Source organism: Triturus cristatus, chromosome 7, assembly GCF_964204655.1.
Source record: "Triturus cristatus chromosome 7, aTriCri1.1, whole genome shotgun sequence".
Taxonomy (NCBI): Eukaryota; Metazoa; Chordata; class Amphibia; order Caudata; family Salamandridae; genus Triturus; species Triturus cristatus.
In genome coordinates, this window is record NC_140590.1 from 1359942593 (window position 1) to 1359962844 (window position 20252).

General features: G+C 43.5%; 1 protein-coding gene across 1 annotated transcript in view; it reads left to right on the forward strand.

The window, feature by feature from the left end:
* The window catches only part of ERGIC3 (ERGIC and golgi 3), a 352380-nt gene that overhangs the window by 86969 nt on the left and 245159 nt on the right, over window positions 1-20252 (forward strand). Inside the window, exons 5-6 of the mRNA XM_085619066.1 lie at window positions 2628-2721; window positions 18913-19078. Of these exons, the coding sequence (XP_085475192.1) occupies window positions 2628-2721; window positions 18913-19078 (260 nt within the window). The remainder of the gene's footprint in view (window positions 1-2627; window positions 2722-18912; window positions 19079-20252) is intronic.

Consider the following 20252-nt stretch of genomic DNA (forward strand, 5'->3'; position numbering starts at 1 on the left):
CTCCATCCTCTCACAATAATTCTTTGTGCATGAGAAGGAGGAGTTGTGTGTGTGTTTGTCTCCCAGTAAGAAGCCGGAGATGGTTGGGAATTTTTGCATCGGCTAAGAAAAATCCAAACGTCTGGCCCTGTTTTTGTTTGGATGCACAAACACACAATTAACCCTGCATCTGCCTTCTTGCTGGGGAAAAGAACTGTGAGTCTGTATCCAAGCAAGGAGCCAGACACTGGATTTTTATCTCATCTAAGAATATATAGAAATTGGGAGTTAATGAAAGCTATATAATAAATATGGGCAAGAATCTGAATTTAGGGCTAGGGAACATTTTTACCACACCAACTTCTAATCTGGTGATTCAGAGGAAGTTTTTGCAAAAAGTGTTGTATTGTAGATACTGACTTAGAACAGGAAATAAAAAAATAGAGAAACTCAATAGATAATCACCAATGTCCTGCCGTCCTGCATTTCCGTACTTCTCCCAAAGTAGTCCCCCACAAGTGCATTGTCTATGACAGGAAAGGCTCAAGAAAGCAACCTTGGAAAGTGCAAGAAAGAAGCTTGTAATTTGGTTGAATTTTTATTTTTTAGGTGGGCATTTACTGTATTTTAACTTGGGGTTGGGTGACACGTAAGGAAACCTACCAAATCCAGGTGTTTATGGAATCTAGCCATCTGGGGGATCCTTTATGGTGTGACTTGCATGAGTGTCACCTCATTGTCTTACAAAGAAAAATTCCCTGCAAACATCTGACACTGGGGGAAAAATCAGCATGTCTTCACATTTCTGTGACAGAAAGTTCCAGATATTCTGGGGAGCAAAAAAAACTCCTGCCACTCTGTATTACCCCCTCATAATAAAAACACTACCGAATGTGGGGTTGGGCAATCATAAACAGACAGCAAGCAACTAAATGATATGAAGTGTGACGTCAGTGTGGTCTTCACATGGTCATGGTCTGGTCTGGTCTGTCGCGGTCTTGTGCAATAGACCCACTCATACGCCTAAGGTACTGACTTTATTAGAAGTATGAAAACATTGCATGGCAGGCCTTTGTCATGTGCCCAATGTTCCAGAGTTTTCTGTCACAAACATGAAGAAACTTTAATTTTATTTTTTTATTTTTTGTAACCCATGCTTGAAAATTTGCTGAGGATTATGGATCGTATTCACACAAGCAATATCACTTGAATTCCCCCTGGCCTCTAGTTTACAGAAATGTCTGGGTTTGGTAGGCTTTTTATGGTACTGTCCGACCCAGGGCCTAAAACTGCAGACCTGCACCATGGAAGCTCCCCTACCGCCCCCATCAAAAACATTCCCTGCTGTCTAGTCTTTTGATTGCTGCTCTTCCCCAAGGAAAATGAGCACATGTCTGATATCAAAACACTCAAAAGACCAGGAGGACATAGAGGTTTCTCAGGGATCTCTTTCTTTGTGAGGAAGAATGATGGAAATTGGTGCTTTTTGTGGTCAAAATGGTAACTCTGAAAAATGTCATGTTCAGTGTGTTCTCTTGGCCAGTCAATTGGAGCAAGGCACGGCTGCCATGCAGTTTTGAAACCATAAAATGTGCAGGTGTTTAAAATAAATAGTTGTGGTAGATTTTCATGGAGCACAGATGTGATACCTGCAACTAAAAGACAGTTACCCTAAAATGGCTTTTCCCTTTCAGTTGCAATCAAAATTTCAGACACACGCTGTACCCAGTTTGTCTGTGTGTCCCCCAAAACCTGTAGAATACTCCTATTTGTCTGATACCTTCATACTTGGGAAACCCAGGAGAACACAGATGTGGGGATAAAGGCTTGACAGTTATATGTTCTGCGCGAGGGAGACTGGAGGCCATTATCATGGTTTGGAAAAAAACTATTTCACACAATTGGACACATGTCATGTTCTATCTATTCTGCAAGCCAGACACTCAGTCGTGCACCACTAGATTCCTCGGGTTGTACAGAATTAGAAAATATAGCTTATATGCTTTATATATAGTCATGAATTTCATATGTCAGCAAGCAAACAATGCATCCTAAGCATGGATAGTGCCACTATTTAGTGATATACATTTGTATTACATAATTGAATGGGCAGACTATATTACCTCCAAAAATCCACATTATTTCTTGTTGCCAGACTCCAGATATTCAGGGAAGCATTTCCTTGGTTAGTGTTCCAGGACTTGTATTTGTTCATTTGAGGAAGGCAACAAAATAATGAACAAATGTGTTAAAAAATGAAACCTCTAATATTTCTGTTCTGTTTAGGCTGCAGTGAGACATTGTTGTGGGGATTGCACCAATACGTTATTAACCTTTCTGAGATGGGAAAGAGCATTATTTAGTTGTATGGATGCATAAAGAGAACAAAGAGGTACACTTGTTTGAATAAACAATGACTTATTAAAAATGATTTTTTTAAAGTTCTGGCACAGAGGTGTACAAACAGCATGGATTAACCGTATATTGCAGCAGTATACATTTATGCATTAATACAATACCTGTGGGATTTGGTCTCCAAACTTCAGTCTGGCAGAATCTCTGTTTTGGTGGCATGGAAAATTATTTTAAAAAGGTGGTGGTCTGCATTATTGTTTTCTCATCTTCTGTGTTTTTTTTGTTAATTATAGATTTTGGGACGGTAGAAGAGAAAGTGTTTGACCCAAGTGAGCTGGATCCAAACCGCTGTGAAAGTTGTTATGGAGCAGAATCAGAGGATATAAGGTATCAATATTTTGGATCTCTTGAGCTTTAAATTAAAAGCGTGTTCACAAGCAATGCTAAATGTGGGCAAAGTTGCACAACATTTCTTCATTTCCATTTACTGGAAAGAAATTGAGATGGAAAGGCATAAACCTTTGGGTGCGTGCATCTTCACTTGAACCTTTCTTGGCAGATGGAGGCATTACGACCCGTCATAGCATCTAAAGATTAAATGTTGGTCCAATTTTCCTTATGTTCTTCATTGCCATTTTCTGCTATTTTATTTTCATCAGCGCTAAATGCCTCATAGAACTATGTGATACCAGGCTTCTCACTATCATCAGTATTGATTCAAGGACACTTTCAAGGGTTAAACTATACGTACCTTTCAGTGTAAGAAGAAACTGTTTTCCAGCCTTTGTGGTTATATTAGAGGTGTAACAAAGTGGCTTAACGTCTACCCCAGCACCACTATATTAAATGTTTTAACTTAATGCTAAAGATGCATGGCTCACAGGATTTTTTAAAATGACTGCATGTTTGCTCTTGTTTTTGGTGGAACCTTCAAGCAACTTTGTGTTCCTAGCTTGTGTCTACCAAGAAAACATAAGCAGCTAGGTCCATACTCCTGTACTGATTCTTTAGGTCTCGACTAGCGAACGCAGCGCATGCGTTGCTTTCGCCTTGGCGAGACTATTGTCGGTTTTGCTAGCGAAGGGAGACACACCATGTGCGCGCATGGACAGGCGATGTGCACGCGCATAGCGTCTCCTCTCTGCCCCACATGCTCCCACCGCGCGCTCACACGCTCCCACCGCGCGCTTGTTGAATACGTTCTTTCGCATCGGTATCAAAGCGTAGCTTGCCCTCTCCTGGTCACGTTTCACACACCTTGGCTTCCGAGTTGGGTAGGCACAAATGTTTAACGAGGCAAGAAAGAGTTTGACTGCGGTCTGTCTGCACTATATAAATCATCGTTATGTTTTTTTCAGTGTCAGCTCTTTGGAGTTCGGTTTTCCCCAGAATTTTTACCTGTGTGGCTCCCTTCTGCCTTAATGACAACGGACGGTCTTCATTTACAGACACCACCGCATCATGCGTAGGTGTTTAGACTATCACACGAGCTACACAACCCTCCCTGTATTGGAGTGCCATCAGCGCCGCTCTCTATTGGGTAAACACGGCCCTGTTTGTGGCTCGTGTGAAGGTTGTAAATGCTACTTTTGTAGGGATGGAGCCACAGGGAAGGGCGGGGGGAGCAGGGAGGTGTCCGTGAGTATGAGCCCTCAGGGCGACCAGAAGTCTCACCTGGGTGACGTTTTCTCAGCTGCTTTGGGACACGTAACTGGAGACAGGACTATTCTGGACCCCCCTGACGTGTGCGGACACAGCAGGGCTCTTCTGCGCGGTCATACAAAACCTCCCCTAGCCTAGGGAAACATGTAAAGATGTAAGGCCACAGCCGACCGGCCGGTGCCCTGGAATAAAATTTTCCTAAATAAATATAGGCAATAATAAACCCTTCCGGATTGCTTTTTAATATTGAGGTTTTTTAAGGAGTTACATTCGGGCACTCCTCACAACCGGGGTGGATGTTTTGTGTGTGTGTGTGTGTGTGTGTGTGGGGAGGGGGCTTGGCTTTACATTGAAGAATGTTGAACCAATGCCTCTCTATTCACTCAACCTCCAGACTTTACACTCAGCTGCAGCTCTCTCAAGTAATCGAAAGGTGGCATACAGCAATTTAAAAACCCCTCAAAGAATACATTAAAGCATGACACACGCCCACATCCTTTCTAAATGCTCTCTCTCAGGATTCTCTAAAGTTGGAAAAGCTGCTGAAAAGTCACACATTTCTGATGCCCAGCAGCTCACCCTTTCTAATTCTTGGAGGCCCTGACAAAGCATATATTAGAAAACCTACTCCACATTCAACAAGCATTTCAATGCAGTAGGTCTCGCAATTGCGAGTTTTTGAGCTATTGGCATTGTAAATGGCAATGCCTTTTACAACATTAAAAGGCATTGTCATTTACGATATCAATAGTTCAAAGTTTTGTAAAAGCAATACCTATTGTAATGCAGAGTGTGGTGTCCTAAAACACTATGATGCGACCAACATTCACCACATTATAGCTCTTGTTTTACTTTACATTAAACCATAATACAAAGCCGCTGTGCTGCTGTTCAACATAGCTAAAACACTGGCAAAGCCAAAACGACTGGCATAGGTGAGACATATTGGTTTTGCCAATGCTTTTTTTTTGTATCTGCAGCACTCACACAGGACAATGGTGGCTACTTTTCGTATAGAGCGTTATGCCGCTCTAACTTTTAAGTGGCCGCCCCCTTCCCTCACAGCACTCACTACACAATGGCGACGTTCTATCACCTTTTATTATTTTTTTTATAAATTGGCATGCTGAGTGCGGCACTTGCTTTAGGGACACCACGCTCAGTTTCATTAAAAAAAATATATATAATGTGCAGCGCGGCGCCCGCTTCAGGGTCACTCGCTCTGTTTCATTTTTTTATTTTTTTAAAAACTTCAATTGTGAGCACAGTGCCCACTTCAGGGACACCGCGCTCTGTTTATTTGATTTTTTTTTTAACTTTATTGGTGAGCGCGGCGCCCACTTCATGGACACCGCGCTCTACAATACAATAGGTGTTGCTTTTGCCAAAGTTTGACCTATTGGTATTGTAAATGACAATGCCATTTAATATTATAAAAGACATTGCCATTTACAATGCCAATAGCTCAAAATATTGCAATTGCGAGACCTATTGCATTGTAAATGCTTGTTTTTCTGGTTGTTAGTGGCCAACAAATTAATAGTCATTCCCAGTTTCACAAGTAGTTGCCCTCTGATATGTTTGTTTATTTTTATTTCCTGAGTAACTTGAGGCACTTATTTGAGCTTTAATCTCCATATGTCTACTGTGATCCTGATGATGACCTTTCAGGCATTGTGACTGTGAGCGAGAGATGGCTTATAATCACAGACGCAAGGCCAGATTTGTCACTTGGACAATATTCTTCCTCATGCAGTGCCTGTAAATGTTTACAGAGAAGATGTTTCTTCTTGGGTCAATTAAGGTTAGAATTCAGCTAAGATTCCCTCATATTGGGTTCAAGCTGTATTAAAATGATGCACTAAAATGTTTCTTCTTCCAGCATTTAAAAATATATATTGGATGATAAGCTGCGTTCGATGGGTAAGAATAAAATGGCCTAGAACTGGTCAGAAGTATCTTATATATGACAATGATGAGCTGACCTCGATACATGTCCAGCGTAAGATGTTAAATATTATTAGTTGGAATATTTCAGGGATAGTCTCCACGCTCGGAGATTAGGGATGGCTAGATTTTATTATTAATTATATTTTTTTGCAGGAGACGTGCGCCAAGAACATGACCACTTTAGACCGATTTACTAGCGTTGTTAGGCCGGCTTCTCCACCTCCCTCTGATAGAGCAATGACCATGTTTACGGTTTCCTTGAATATTAAGGTGGTGTCCATTCCTGTTTATTTTTCGTGGATTCAACTCTTTTGGGTTATTTTATTGAGGCTTTCTTATTGATTTTTTTTTTATTTTATAAGAAATTTCTAATTTAAAAAAAGTTAATGCTAAACTATTCCTTTTCGGTTCCTGACTGCCAACATCTGCAAAACTATACAAACCACAATTGCAGGAAAATCACGCAGGTTTGTGCAGTTTTTCACGGTCTCTCCAGAGAAAGAGGATCAGATCAATTTGTGGTAAAAATAGTGCAATGATGTGCTTCTATGGCCGTCCTTTCGGTTAATACATTTAAATAGTAATGCCGTACTACCGAGAGAACTGAAACTTTTTATTACAGATATATTTTTACCTTCCATCAAATGAAAATGTTACCTATTGTGCAAGACGGGATGTTCAGCTCTAATAATACATAAAGGACAATATGTGATTCAGCAGTTGTGGAGTTTAAAAGGCACTGACTTGGAACTCTTTTGTGCTAATCCGGGCGCTCATGGCCACAATGCACACAGGTCCTAGCTTTTGGTATCATGCATGGACTTTTACGGAGAGCCTCTCTTTATGAGCCTCATTGTGAAAGGAGAAGAAAGACTTGGCGTATGTAACTAACTGCCATTATAACCCAACAACAGTCGTAGATAAAGAGCCTTTTCCTCATCCCCAAAGTTGGCGTGCAGTAGTTGGCCGTTGACCATAGTCCAGGTCAGGCGTATCTACAAAGACTATAGGCACTGAGCTAGGGATTCATAAAACTGGACCAATTGAGGCACAAGGGTATTGGATTTTTTGCTTTTATCATTTGGTATTTGATCTAATCCTGTTTTATCTTAAAAACTTGAACGTGTTGCTAACACTTGCATATATACAGCCAGGTGCAAAAAAATAGGCTTTAGAATAAGCTCTACTATAGAAAGTTAGATACTAAGAGAATTTATGGTTTTGTTTTGCTGTATTATGTCACTGCCAACAACTGATGTAGACAGTATATCTGAAAAAACTGTATGTTCAAGCAATGCGTTTTTCATTTAATAAATGTTTTAGAGAGGATCATAAAGGCTTCTCATACCAGGTCTCTGTACCAGGAAGATAAAGCTTAGAAAGTTCCTAAGTACTAGCTATGCCTCATACACCGCAAAAGTTATAGACTCAGCTTTATGGGAGTGAGCTGCACCCTATATGTGGGGGTGATTAAAATACATGAAAATAAATCCTTAGACAATATGAACATGTTTGTTCCCAACCTATACAGGCTGCACAGTGGTCTTGGATTGTGATATTCAAAAAATATTAAGTGATGCTCTCTTGTGTGCAAGAGACTGTCCTGTTTCACAAATAGGACTGGAGTAAAAAACATTTATACCCATAACTGTATGCAAAATTAACTTTGGTACAATTGTTTTTACTTCCACTTGTGCATGTGGGTCGCTTCACTGGGGCCATCTACTTTTCCCATAGAGCCTGTAATGAGACCTGATAACGCAAGGTTCCAGCAGGCTGCCTGCGCTGCTCTTGAGCAGGTGCTGGGACCACCTCCACCGGTAGCTAGACCTCTGCAGGTTCTCTTGAACTGCATACCATGCACTGTTACTGAGTCAATGCTGCTAGAAGCTCTGCTGTTTTAATTTGTATTTGAACAATTGAATTATTTGCCTTTCAATCCATTTATTTAATAGTGAGTAAGTACCAGTTACACATGTTCACAAGCATACTATTGAAGTTTATCAGTTTTGTAATTGTATTTTACAGTTGACAAGCATAGTAAAACATAGGATACCATAAGGCCAGAGGAAGGGCTGAATACCATTTCTAGCCATTCATGATTGGGTTCGGCCAGAAGAAGGAAAACATTCATGCCCACTTTGCAAATCACAGTTTTCCCAGGCCTATGTAGAATCAATAGAAGAGAAAATTGGTTGCAGAATATTTGTGAGGTAGGGACAGAAGGCCGTTCCACCTTTGCATCAAGATTTAAAACCAGAAGAAAAATCGAGATATATATCAATCAATCATTCAATAAGGTGCTTATAAAGCGTGCTACTCACCCGTGAGGGTCTCAAGGTGCTGTGGGAAGGGGGGGTTGCAGCTCCTGTTCAGTTGAAGAGCCAGGTCTTGAGGTTCTTCCTGAAGGTGTGCAGAGTGGGGGAGTGTCTGATGTTGATTGGGAGCTCGTTTCAGGCTTTGGCTGCGGCATAGGAAAACGCTCTTCCGCCTGCTCTGGTTTTGCGGACGGGGGGTCTCTGCCAGGGCGAGGTCGGCGGAGCGGAGGTTCCTTTTGGGTACGTGGAAGGAGACTCTCTTGTTGAGGTATTTGGGTCCGATGTTGTGGAGGGATTTGTAGGCTTGGGTGAGCAGTTTGAAGGTTACTCTCTTCTCGACGGGGGGCCAGTGGAGGTCTCGTAGGTGTTGGGTGATTTGTTTATGTCGTGGGGTGTTTAGGATGAGTCTGGCTGCGGTGTTCTGGATGGTTTGGAGCTTGTGTAGAAGAGTTTTGTTGATTCTGGTGTAGAGGGCGTTGCTGTAGTCCAGTCTGCTGGTTGTGAGTGCGTGGGTGGATGTTTTTCTGCATTCGGGGGTATCCATTTGAAGGTCTTGCGGAGGATGCGGAGGCAGTTGAAACTGGTTGAGGCGATGCAGTTGACTTGGCGGGTCATGCTAAGGGAGGAGTCAAGGATGATGCAGAGGTTATGTGCGTGGTCAGTAGGAGTGGGTGGACGCCCGAGGGTGGAGGTGCCAGCAAGTGTTGTCCCAGGCGGATGTGGAGGGTTCCGAGGATGAGGACATCAGTCTTCTCCGAGTTGAGCTTCAGGCAGCTGTTTTTCATCCAGGTTGCAACATCCTTCATTCCTTCCTGGAAAGAGTCTGGTGTCTTTGCGGTTCTTTGTGAGGGAAAGGATGAGCTGGGTGTCGTTGGCATAGGATACTATGCTGAGCCCATGCTGTCTGACAATGGCGGCGAGGGAGGCCATGTAGATGTTGAAGAGTGTGGGGCTGAGTGATGATCCTTGGGGTACTCCGCTGTTGATCTCTGTGGGTTCGGAGAGGAAGGGGGGGGAAAGTCTGATCCTCTGGGTTCTGCCGGAGAGAAAGGATTGGATCCAGTTGAGGGGGGTTCCTCGTATCCCAGCGTCTAGTAGGATGTGGGCTGCAGTGTGGCCCTGGTCGAGTAGCATGCGGATGTCATTGGTGGCGGCAAGGTGTGCGGTTTCAGTTCTGTGGTTGCTGCGGAATCCGTACTGGGAGGAGTCTAGGATGGAGTGTTCTTCAATGAAGGCGGTCAGCTGGGCGTTCACGAGTCTCTCTGTGACTTTGACAGCGAAGGGGAGGAGAGAGATGGGTCAGTAGTTTTTCAGGTCCGTCAGGTCGGCCGTGGGATTTTTGAGGAGTGGTTTGACCTCCGCTCGCTTCCAGACATCAGGGAAGATGCCGGATTCGAAGGAGGTGTTGATGGTTTGTCATTGTTCGAGTGCGATGGCGGCGGCGGCCCTGTGGTAGATGTGCGGTGGGAAGGGGTCCGTGGGGGCTTCTGAGTAGGTGTTCATCATGGTCACGGTGGTGTGTTCAACAGAGGCAGGGTTCCAGGTAGTGATTGTCAGCTCTTTGTCGGTGGTGGTGGGGGGCTGTAGTGTCTGGCGTGTGTTCGCTGAAGTTGTCGTAGAGGGCCTTGATTTTCAGATGGAAGTAGGAGTTGAGCTTGTTGCAGAGTTTCTGGGGTGATGTGATGTCCGTGGCTTCACTGGGAGGCTTGGTGAATTGCAGTATGACGTTGAAGAGTTCTTTGGCGTTGGTTGCGTTGGTGTGGATTTTCTTCTTGATGAAATTCCGCTTAGTGTCTCGTATGAGCTGGTGGTATTCCTTCAGGGTGTTCCTGTAGCTGTTCAGGTTTTCCGTGGTTTACCTGTTTCGCCAGGTTTTCTCGCGGTGTCTGCAGGAGCGCTTGGCTTCTTGGAGTTAGATGGTGAACTAGGCAGCCTTCAGGGGGCACTGTTTGGCCGAGTGCCGGAGGGGTGCGAGCTTGTCAGAGCAGTTGGAGACCAATCGGTGCAGTACCTTGGCTGCGGAGTTGGCGTCTGTCTTGGCACAGGGGGAATCTAGTAGGAGGGTGGTGTCGAGGTGTTCCTCTTTGCTCTTGCTCCAGTTCCTTTGTGGCGGGCGCAGGACCGGTTTGGGTGTGGTGGTGGTGGTGTTGAAGGTGAAGTGTATGCAGTGGTGGTCCGTCCAGATGGGCTGCAAGGTGTGGCTGAAGTAGATGTTCTTCCCTCCTGCGAAGACTGGGTCGAGGGTGTGTCCTGCTCTGTGTGTGGGGGTGGTGGCGAGCTGCTTCAGTCCGAGGTTGGAGAGGTTGTCAAGGAGGGTGATGGAGTCGGGGTCGCTGTGGTTGTCGAGGTGGAAGTTCAGGTCCGCGAGTAGGATGTAGTCCGAAGAGGCGATGACGTGGAGTGCGACGAGGTCGGTCATGGTGGTTGTGGCCTGGGCGCGAGGTCCGGGGGGGTCTGCAGGCGAGGGTGCTGCGTAGCGTGGTCTTGGGGCTTGTGTGGATCTGGAAGTGGAGGTGTTCTGTGATAGAGTGCGGGGTGCTCGTGCTGGAGGTGGAGAGTCGGAGGGAGGTCTTGTGTGCGATGGCGAGTCCTCCTCCTGGGCAGTGGGAGCGGTCCTTTCTCTGGATCTTGTATCCGTCAGGGATGGAGGTGGCGATCTCAGGGCCTGAGGTGGCTAATCCAAGTTTCCGTGAAGAAGACGACGTCTGGCGAGAGGGTGTCGAGCAGGTCCCAGATTTCTACGGCGTGTCTGTGTAGGGAGCGTACGTTGAGGAGGATGCATGTGGGGCGGTTGTTGATGGTGAAAGATCGTCGGCAGCGTCTGCAGGAGAACTGTCCGTGGGCGCTGTTTGGTGCGGCTCTTTTGCAGTCGTTGTGTCTTCCTGGGTTTAGTGCGTGGAGGGCGGCGGAGTCGTATCTGTGGGATGTAGGAGGTCCAGGGTTCCTGGCGCTGGCTGCAGTCGGGACGCGGACGGGTGCAGACGGGCTGTATATAGGTTTCTGAACCATCCCTCAAACACATTACACTAGACCGAACCTCCAACCTGTGGCGCCAGACCACATGTGAATTTTTACAGTCTTCTAGTGCATGCTACATCTGAACTCCGCAGGGCTTTCCAAAATCCTGCCACCAGGTCTCTCCTTTGACTGCCTTCTGATATCTGAAATTGGGTTGATCCCACCACCAATTATCCCTTTGGAGCCCGAACTGTTTGAACACTCCATTTTTGCATTGTTACATTTCCCCCAGCAGATGGGTCATTCCTTTTATTATAGGGTGCACAGCTGCAAATATCTTTTTCGGTGCCGCTCTCTTATCTGTATACATTGATTCGCAGATATTAAATCAAGAGTCCTTCTTGCCCTGCTGTACTTCTGTGTGTAAAGTAGTGCTGTGTGTTTGGGTATCTGACTGCTGCACCTCTTTAATTTGGTTATTTGTACCCTCCCAATTGCCCTCTTCTTCCCTGTGCATCACCGACAACAGGCCCTTAAATGTACTCTTTAGGAATAGCGGGAATTGAAACATGGCTTGTTGCCAAAAGGTTAGAGTCTATAGGTCTCACTCATGTTATTTCTCTTCTTACTTGCTGTTCAAGTCCATTGATTCTAAACTCCTCTTTTAGCTATCATATGCGGTATCTTCAATTTGTCTTGCTCTTTTCTGCTCAAGAGGAGTCGGTCAGTGATCACTAATCTTAATTTAACAGAGACCTCCCCTACAACCAAAGCTTTTGAATGAGAACCTCCACAGGCCTCCTGTCCTTGTCTCTCCACAGTTTTTCCAAGTCTTACTGGGTCCAGGTCGCTTGCTTTAGGCACTGCTGCGAATGCTCCTTTCAAAATATCTGCACTTCCACTGTCCGCACCTTCATTTTAATTCTGTTTCTGCCAACAGTACGCTCTCGAGGACCTGGCCTGGCAGTTCGGTCTGGACTGTTCCCATGGGGCACAGGGTCAAGACTGATTTGCATATGGCTGGGTCCAAACTGGGGTGGCGTAGTGGGCAAAAGAACGATGGATTTAACCCAGATCTTTTGACTGGGGGAGAATGTTTGCATTGTCAGCATCCCGTCCATCAATTGTTTGCTGTAACACTTTTTGCCCTAAGTGGGATGGGTATGCCCAGACGTGGGTCCCTTGCTCACAGCACCACTGGATTCAAGCTAGCCTAGCTGAAGAAGGGTGACATACCCTGAAACCGGTCCCAGGATGCTTGTTTCTGGTCCAGGTAGGACCTGGCCTGGCAGTTCGGTCTGGACTGTTCCCATGGGGCACCGGGTCAAGACTGATTTACATATGGCTGGGTCCAAACTGGGGTGGCGTAGTAGGCAAAAGAACGATGGATTTAACCCAAATCGTTTGACTGGGGGAGAATGTTTGCATTGTCAGCATTCCGTCCATCATTTGTTTGCTGTAACGCTCTCCGACTGGGAACAGGGCTGGTTGTGCTACAGGAATGCCACTGCCATCTCCAGAAAACGTTGATCTGAATGTGAGAGCATGTCTTTAGGTGTTTGCATTAAAGGGCAGCACTAAATATTTTTCTGAGGTATACACATGGACTCTTATCTCGTTTGATCATTTAGCTTTTGTTCAGTCATGTCCTACATACCGGGGAGTTCCTGCGAATCCCCAGAAGTTGAGCCTGCCGGGAGTTCAAATAGGGTACATCTGCCCTTCTTCAGTGCTATTTGTATTTCACATCACCAGTTGCTCAACCACATCAGGGATAGATCTTTAATGATTTACTACTTTATGCAGACTTTACTGTAGTCACCAGTTATGTGTCTTTACTGAAGCGTATTTTGGAGCCTACTTGTTGAGGCTTTTGGCTTATGTCTCCAGTGGGCATGCTCCAATGCTCATGGAGGATCAATTTCACTATTTCCCCGAAATCATTTAAAAATAATTGTCAACAAGAACTTGTTTCTGCCTTTGACTGTTCTGCTTGCCCTTTCACTTGTTTTACTGTTACCCACACTGAAACCTTTCAACCCACCCTGAAATCTATTCTGTAGAAAATCATGTTAAACATTAATTTCAAACTTAACAGAGATATCAAGTCATTAGGTTTGTTACTGATTCAGGAATCTTGAATGGTCGATGAAGTAGAGGTCCTATTAAACATATGTTACTGACTCAATATAAATCCACTAGTCGCAACTCGGGACGCGGAGTGGAGCTGTCATGTGTCTGGGAAATGAAACACACTTATTTTTCCCAGTTTCAAAAATGGTATTGTTTTATTGTAAAAAACGAACAAATTTACAAGAAAGTTCAAATGAAGGAAGATAAAGAGAATAATCCTTTCCTTCGTGCACATCACTTTTGATCCATTTTGTTCATCCTTGTCATTCCACTTTCGATTCATCGTGTATGTTTCGGCCCAGTGCCAGAGGTTGGGCACAGTTTTGCAGATGTGACTATGAAAGTTCAGCGAAACCTGCTATTTTATTAGTACGAGGTTCGTCGGGGTTTGTGCAGAAAGAAATTAACTGAAACCACGTTGCCTCCTCAAAAAAGATGTCAAGCCGCTAAAGTGACACAGTTGTTGAGTGACTTGACTTGTTGCGGTACACACCGTTCAACAATACCTTAACTTACCAGTCCCTTGCTTCCTGTTCCAAAATTTAGTCAGTACTGAAAGTCTGGAAGATTGCTTACTTATTTAATAATTATTTACTACACTTTTCCCCATATCAATCTTTAAGAAATATAAGGAATTAAATGACAGGTTGAATAGTAGAAACAGTGAGTTTGCACAAGGCAGATTACCCCTGACCAGTTATGGATTAATAGTGAGTAATGCCAGTTAGGAATGAGATAGGTGTGCGAGAAAGGGAAATTGTATTTCATTTCATGTTTTTTGAGAGAAAAAAGTTTTTTTGGGTGAGATTTCCGTATATTGAAGAGAAATGGTAAATGGTCAGCAAGAGAAGTTTTAAAGAAGCAAATGGCAAGAACGATTTGATAATATGAACGAGGAAGCTGAAAGTTACAAGACTTTACCATAGCAGAGTGAAAACACAAACCCAAGGGTTTCAAGCATATGTAGAGAAAGAAATAGCTGCGTAGAGGAATCGCAAAGGAGTCACTGCCAATTGTTGATCCGATATAGACAAACAAGCAAAAAGATGGGCTCAAAGATAACCAGAAGATAATCAGAAAAACTGAAAAAGAAAAAATCAATTTGCACATTTGTGAAAGGAGTTAAACCTAAACGATGAATAAGAAAAGAAAACAGAATAGGTTACAGTGAAAAAAAATAAAGGGCCAAAAACAAAAGCCTGTAAAGAACAGTTAATGAAGCAGAAAGGTCACCTTTCTAAGAAACTAAATGGGAATGAGAAAGAAATGGGCGGGGGTAGAAGGGAGAAAACCAGTTCAGCCCCGTCACATAGATATAAAGATCGGAAAGAGAACAAATAGGAGTAGAGTGGTTCACCGTGTCAAAAGCAGTGGACAGATCAAGAATAATAATGATAGAAGAATATTTATTGTGACAAGTCTGAAGAAGATTCAAATGACGCAGATCTTGTTTCGTTTCTAATGTCTGTGACGGCTGATGTAAGAGATAAATCTGTTATCTGACAATCCATTTTGATGAATATAACTGAGTGATGCGGTACAAAAGGGGGTGGTGATGGACGGAGCATCAGAACCAATCAAACACTCACACCCAGTCAACAGATCTGGCTTTGATCCATCACCGTTCTTTAGCCCACTCTGCCACCCAGTTCAGACATGGCCATATGCAAATCAGTCTGACCCTGTGCCTCCTGGGAACAGTCCAGCCTGAACTGCCAAGCCATACCTTCCCTGGACCGGAAACAAGCTTCCTAGGACCGGTTTCTGGCATTTCAACCGTCTTCCGCCAGGCTTGCTTGAATCCAGTGGCAAAGTGAGCAAGGGACTCACGTCTGAGCATACCCTGCCAACTTATGGCGAACAAAGCGGTACAAAAGGGGGTGGTGATGGACGGAGCATCAGAACCAATCAAACACTCACACCCAGTCAACAGATATGGGTTTGATCCATCACCGTTCTTTAGCCCACTCTGCCACCCCAGTTCAGACATGGCCATATGCAAATCAGTCTGACCCTGTGCCTCATGGGAACAGTCCAGCCGGAACTGCCAAGCCATGAGGCACAGGGTCAAGACTGATTTGCATATGGCTGGGTTCAAACGGGAACGGCATGGTGAGCAAAAAAACGATGGATTTAGGCCCAGATCTCTGTACTGGGGTGAATGTATGACATTGTTCTGCATTCTGTCCATCAATTGTTGTTTTTGCATTTATAACTGAGTGATACCTGTATGAAATTGCCAAGCCATGCCTTCCCTGGGCCGGAAACAAGCTTCCTAGGACCGGTTTCTGGCATTTCAACCGTCTTCAGCCAGGCTTGCTTGAATCCAGTGGCAAAGTGAGCAAGGGACTCCTGTCTGAGCATACCCTGCCAACTTATGGCGAACAAAGCGGAACAAAAGGGGGTGGTGATGGACAGAGCATCAGAACCAATCAAACACTCACACCCAGTCAACAGATATGGGTTTGATCCATCACCGTTCTTTAGCCCACTCTGCCACCCCAGTTCAGACATGGCCATATGCAAATCAGTCTGACCCTGTGCCTCATGGGAACAGTCCAGCCCGAACTGCCAAGCCATGAGGCACAGGGTCAAGACTGATTTGCATATGGCTGGGTTCTAACTGGAACGGCATGGTGAGCAAAAAAACGATGGATTTAGGCCCAGATCTCTGTACTGGGGTAAATGTATGACATTGTTCTGCATTCTGTCCATCAATTGTTGTTTTTGCATTTATAACTGAGTGATACCTGTATGAAATGTTATCCTGTCAGTGACAGAAGTAAAAAATCCAGCTTAAACACACTCCTCTGGTTCCCGCGGTGTATAATAGCTGCTAGTGAATTAAAACATAAATGATAAGCTTATGGTAAGGTGAGTAATTGTCATTGTTACATTAATATCCCACTAAAATCACATGATTTAAGAAACATAGCACGCCTGTGGGGAGCGGGGACACCTCCAATGATTAGCGAATGGAAGAAGGACATGGACTGGTGCATGCTGCAAGAGAAGACAGTTTATTCGGCACGGGGGTGCCCGAGGAAATGGGTGGCGGTCTGGTCAAAATGGAATGAATACCTGGTGAATTTGTGCAAACCTCCCATGCTCCCTTCCCTTGACGAACCACTTACATTATAATGCTGATGGACTGCTATATGTTTGAATACCACTATCCTTGAAGTGATCTTTCTGTATATCAATCTGGAGCCGCAACACTGTGCAATATATATGTGCAAATGTAACAAGACCAACAAGTTTATTTGTGGTAAATAAAAAGAGTTAAAAAAAAAAAAAAAGAAATCGCATGATTTAGATATGCAAAAATGAATACCCACGCCGAGTAAAATCTCACGTCTGCAAAAAGAACTTTGTAACAGTGATGTGCTAGGCAACACTATTAAGTCCTCACAGGATTGTTACGATAGGAGCTTTTATGTAGAAAAAAATTAAGTATCAAGCTGCACACCCATTTCTGCCATGAAAGGTCGTGGCCTCCCACATATTTTGTTTTCTCCCACAATCCAGTCTATTTACACTGAAAAATGTGTTACAAGCCTCCGCATAGAAATCCATGTTAACAAATAATTTTTCGAGAGCAGCAAAGCAGCACTTCATCAATAACTCCTCAGGTCTAGGCATAGCTCCGGTCTTAAAAATGTATTTCTTAATGACAGTCCTTAAAGAAAAGGGAAAAAACCTAGTTTCTTAGCCTGGTGAATGCACTGTCCCCCCATTTTAAAATGTCACAAGCCCCTTTGAGATGTTAGCAAGGTCTATACTAAACCAGATTCACTCTTATTTTTGCACCCTCCTTTTGTCTGGTCTAGGCCAGAGAGAAGGAACTGATCTATCCTGTTACCCAACCTACATGGTTTATTACTTTTAGTGGATACAACTGATATTAGTACTTCGTTCCTTTTAAATCTTTCAGCAGCCATAGAAACTGCCCACTCTGACCGCCTTCATTTCTTGGCTGTGTGATATAGGGTTGGGGGCACAGTCATCTGCTGCATTATCTTTTCTTGTCAACAAGAGGCAGCATATTTCACCCTCACCGTCCATCTCCCCACGTCAGTCAACAGCAAAATAAATGCATTGTCAGTTTCCCATCAGTCAGTCTTATGTATTTTGTAAAATGTTTATTTGCACACTCTTCCTGCCCCAATGCAATCATTTGGATTTGCCTTCATAAACTACTCTGATGATTTTACAGTTAAGTTAGAGCTTAAGTTGTTTTTCACATCCATGTGGATGTTGCTTAATGTCTCTATTGAACTAGATTGCCTTGATTTCTCCAAAAAACTTATCCGTGAAATGGGAATTCTTGTTTCTTGGTAATTCTTCATTAAGCTCTCTGCATGCATTCCCCACCATGTTTTAACATCCTTTCCAACTCCAGCAATAGTTCTGTAGAACCCAGTGGTCCTAGTGTAACCCCATGCTCACTCTTGTTTTCTGATCTTGAAGAGCCACAAAAGCTGCAGATAACTATTGTGTAAGACCTCTGGAGGCTTGGTGGTGTGAGCAGAGTTTGTCTGAGGTTTCCTGCTTACTTTATGAATATCAGTGTATAAAAACAAAACTTAAGCCAGTGGAATGCCTGAATTAAGCTCAGCCACTGGGCCACATTCCAGTCCATCTTTTGGCTCACTGTGCCACTATAGATAGGGACCAACCATTGGTCCTGCACCTGTAGGAACAGTCCACCTTGCACTGTTAGACCACATTTCCTACAAACGGGGGCACAAGCAACCACGGACAGGTGTCCGCCTTTTTTATCTAAATCAGTGAGCTGCAGTCTTAGGCATGAGGAGCTAAGCAAGCTAAATTTGGGCATAACTGTTGCAATTGGAGCTTCTCAATGAGAAAAATAAAGTGGCTTTCACTGGACTTTTCATGTGTTGTCAATGATTTGCAGGTGTAAGCTCAAATTAATCATCACCCAGTCTCTTTACCACCCTCCCTCCCTCCTCCCCAAATCTCCCCCGACTCCACCTCATCATTTTCCCCATTTCCTTCTCCTTGTACCCCACAATCCATTTCTCTGCCTCTCACATTCAACCACATCGCTTCTCCAATCCATCTACAGTAGCATATTTTAAGCGGTTTGCCTCTTTTCGCAGTTGTGAGAAAAGGTAGGGGGAAATAAACAAGGTATTTTCCTCTCTTCTTGGTTTTAATATCTGTAAATCTACCGGAGATTCTCTTGATTCTCTCATGTTTTACTGAATTTTGGAGTTCTGAGAGAAAGGTGGGTGCTGGATATGCTTAAAAGAAAATTCAAGAGGAGACAAGGCTACGTTATACAGCCTTTCTGACCTTGGTTGGTGAATTTGTGCAAGCCTTATGTTTCACAGCTCTTATCTTCACAAAGTTTATGCCGGCAAAGATTCTCAGTAATAACCTGTTGTGTGCTCAAAAGAGCTGTCAAAATGTGTAATGAGGAAACCTCTCAATCATGTGCCTTCCACCTTGCTGGTCCATTGATTGTTTGTTTAATAAGTTTAAGACCCTTTCCTTCTAAAATATCAATTTAAAACATCTTTTTTCCCAGCTGCTGTAATGTTTGTGATGATGTTCGTGAGGCCTACAGGCGGAAAGGATGGGCTTTTAAAAACCCAGATACAATAGAGCAATGTAGAAGAGAAGGCTTCAGCCAGAAAATGCAAGAACAGAAAAATGAAGGCTGTAAAGTATATGGATTTCTTGAAGTTAACAAGGTAAATGACCTATTCCCAATAAGAACCAACTTTGTCTCAGTAGTGAACCGAAATTGGCATATGTGTAATTTTATGTTATACAGAGGAGTTGAAGACAAATTCATTAATGAGGGAAGGTATGGCATATTGTTTGACACACCAGATAAGAATACATGTTGCTCCTGTATTGTCATTAAGGTTAGTATTCTTCTTCAGATGTAACTGAAATGTTCATGATGGTTAAGGACCATGTTGTCGGGTTACAAATGGGTAGTAATCCTGTAGCTCGGGTCTCAGATAGTCATCTGAAGATACTTTCTGCAAAATGCCACTATATTGTTCAGTGTGCTAAAATCAAGTGCTTCTCGCTACCTATTGAAAGAGTGACCCTGCTCGTTCAAAATCATCAACCCTCAAAATCCATCTAATTAACGCTGCTAACAATTTAAAATGCAGGAATTTCAGGAAATCAAATTATGGACCACTACTACTGCATACAAGGACAACAACAAAAAACTTCTTCTTAACCCACAACACTTCTTTCTGGAAGAACCTTATTCAAAGGGCAAGCACTCGTTTAAACGTTTTGGAAGAACACTAAAGAAATTAATAATAATTTTCTTGTCAGTTGTCTTGGGAAACAAACCCACAGCTAGGACTCAGTTTTGAGCATTGATTGTGATGTTCACATGAATTTTGCAAAAAGAAACTGTGAACTTTAAATTTAAGTCACTGCCATTAGTTCATACTAGAAAGTTAAATCTCATCACCTTGCCAGATGGAAATTCTGTTCACATATCTTCTCCTATGATTGATGTAGACTGCATTAACCATGACTGAAAATGTTACACTGCAAAGTAGGCAATACGGGGGAAATGTGGCCTCATGCTCGTCCCTTTACCTGTCCAAAACAAAGCAATTCATTCTGAAAAAAGTAATTGTTCAGTACCATGGTATGTTCACATTCCTTAATGATTTCAGCAGCAGTAAAAATATTGCTATTTTTCTAGGCATGTTTGTAAATTCAACTGGGTATGTTTGTTTTTGGGGTATTGCTGTTTTATATCTAATGCTACCAGTAGTTGAAAGGCTGCGTTAAAGGCAACACTTAATTTGTTTTTTCATATAGGACTTTATTTCCTCCCCAAGATCATGGCAGTAGTTTAAAAGTGAGAAAGTAACAGAACCATTGCCA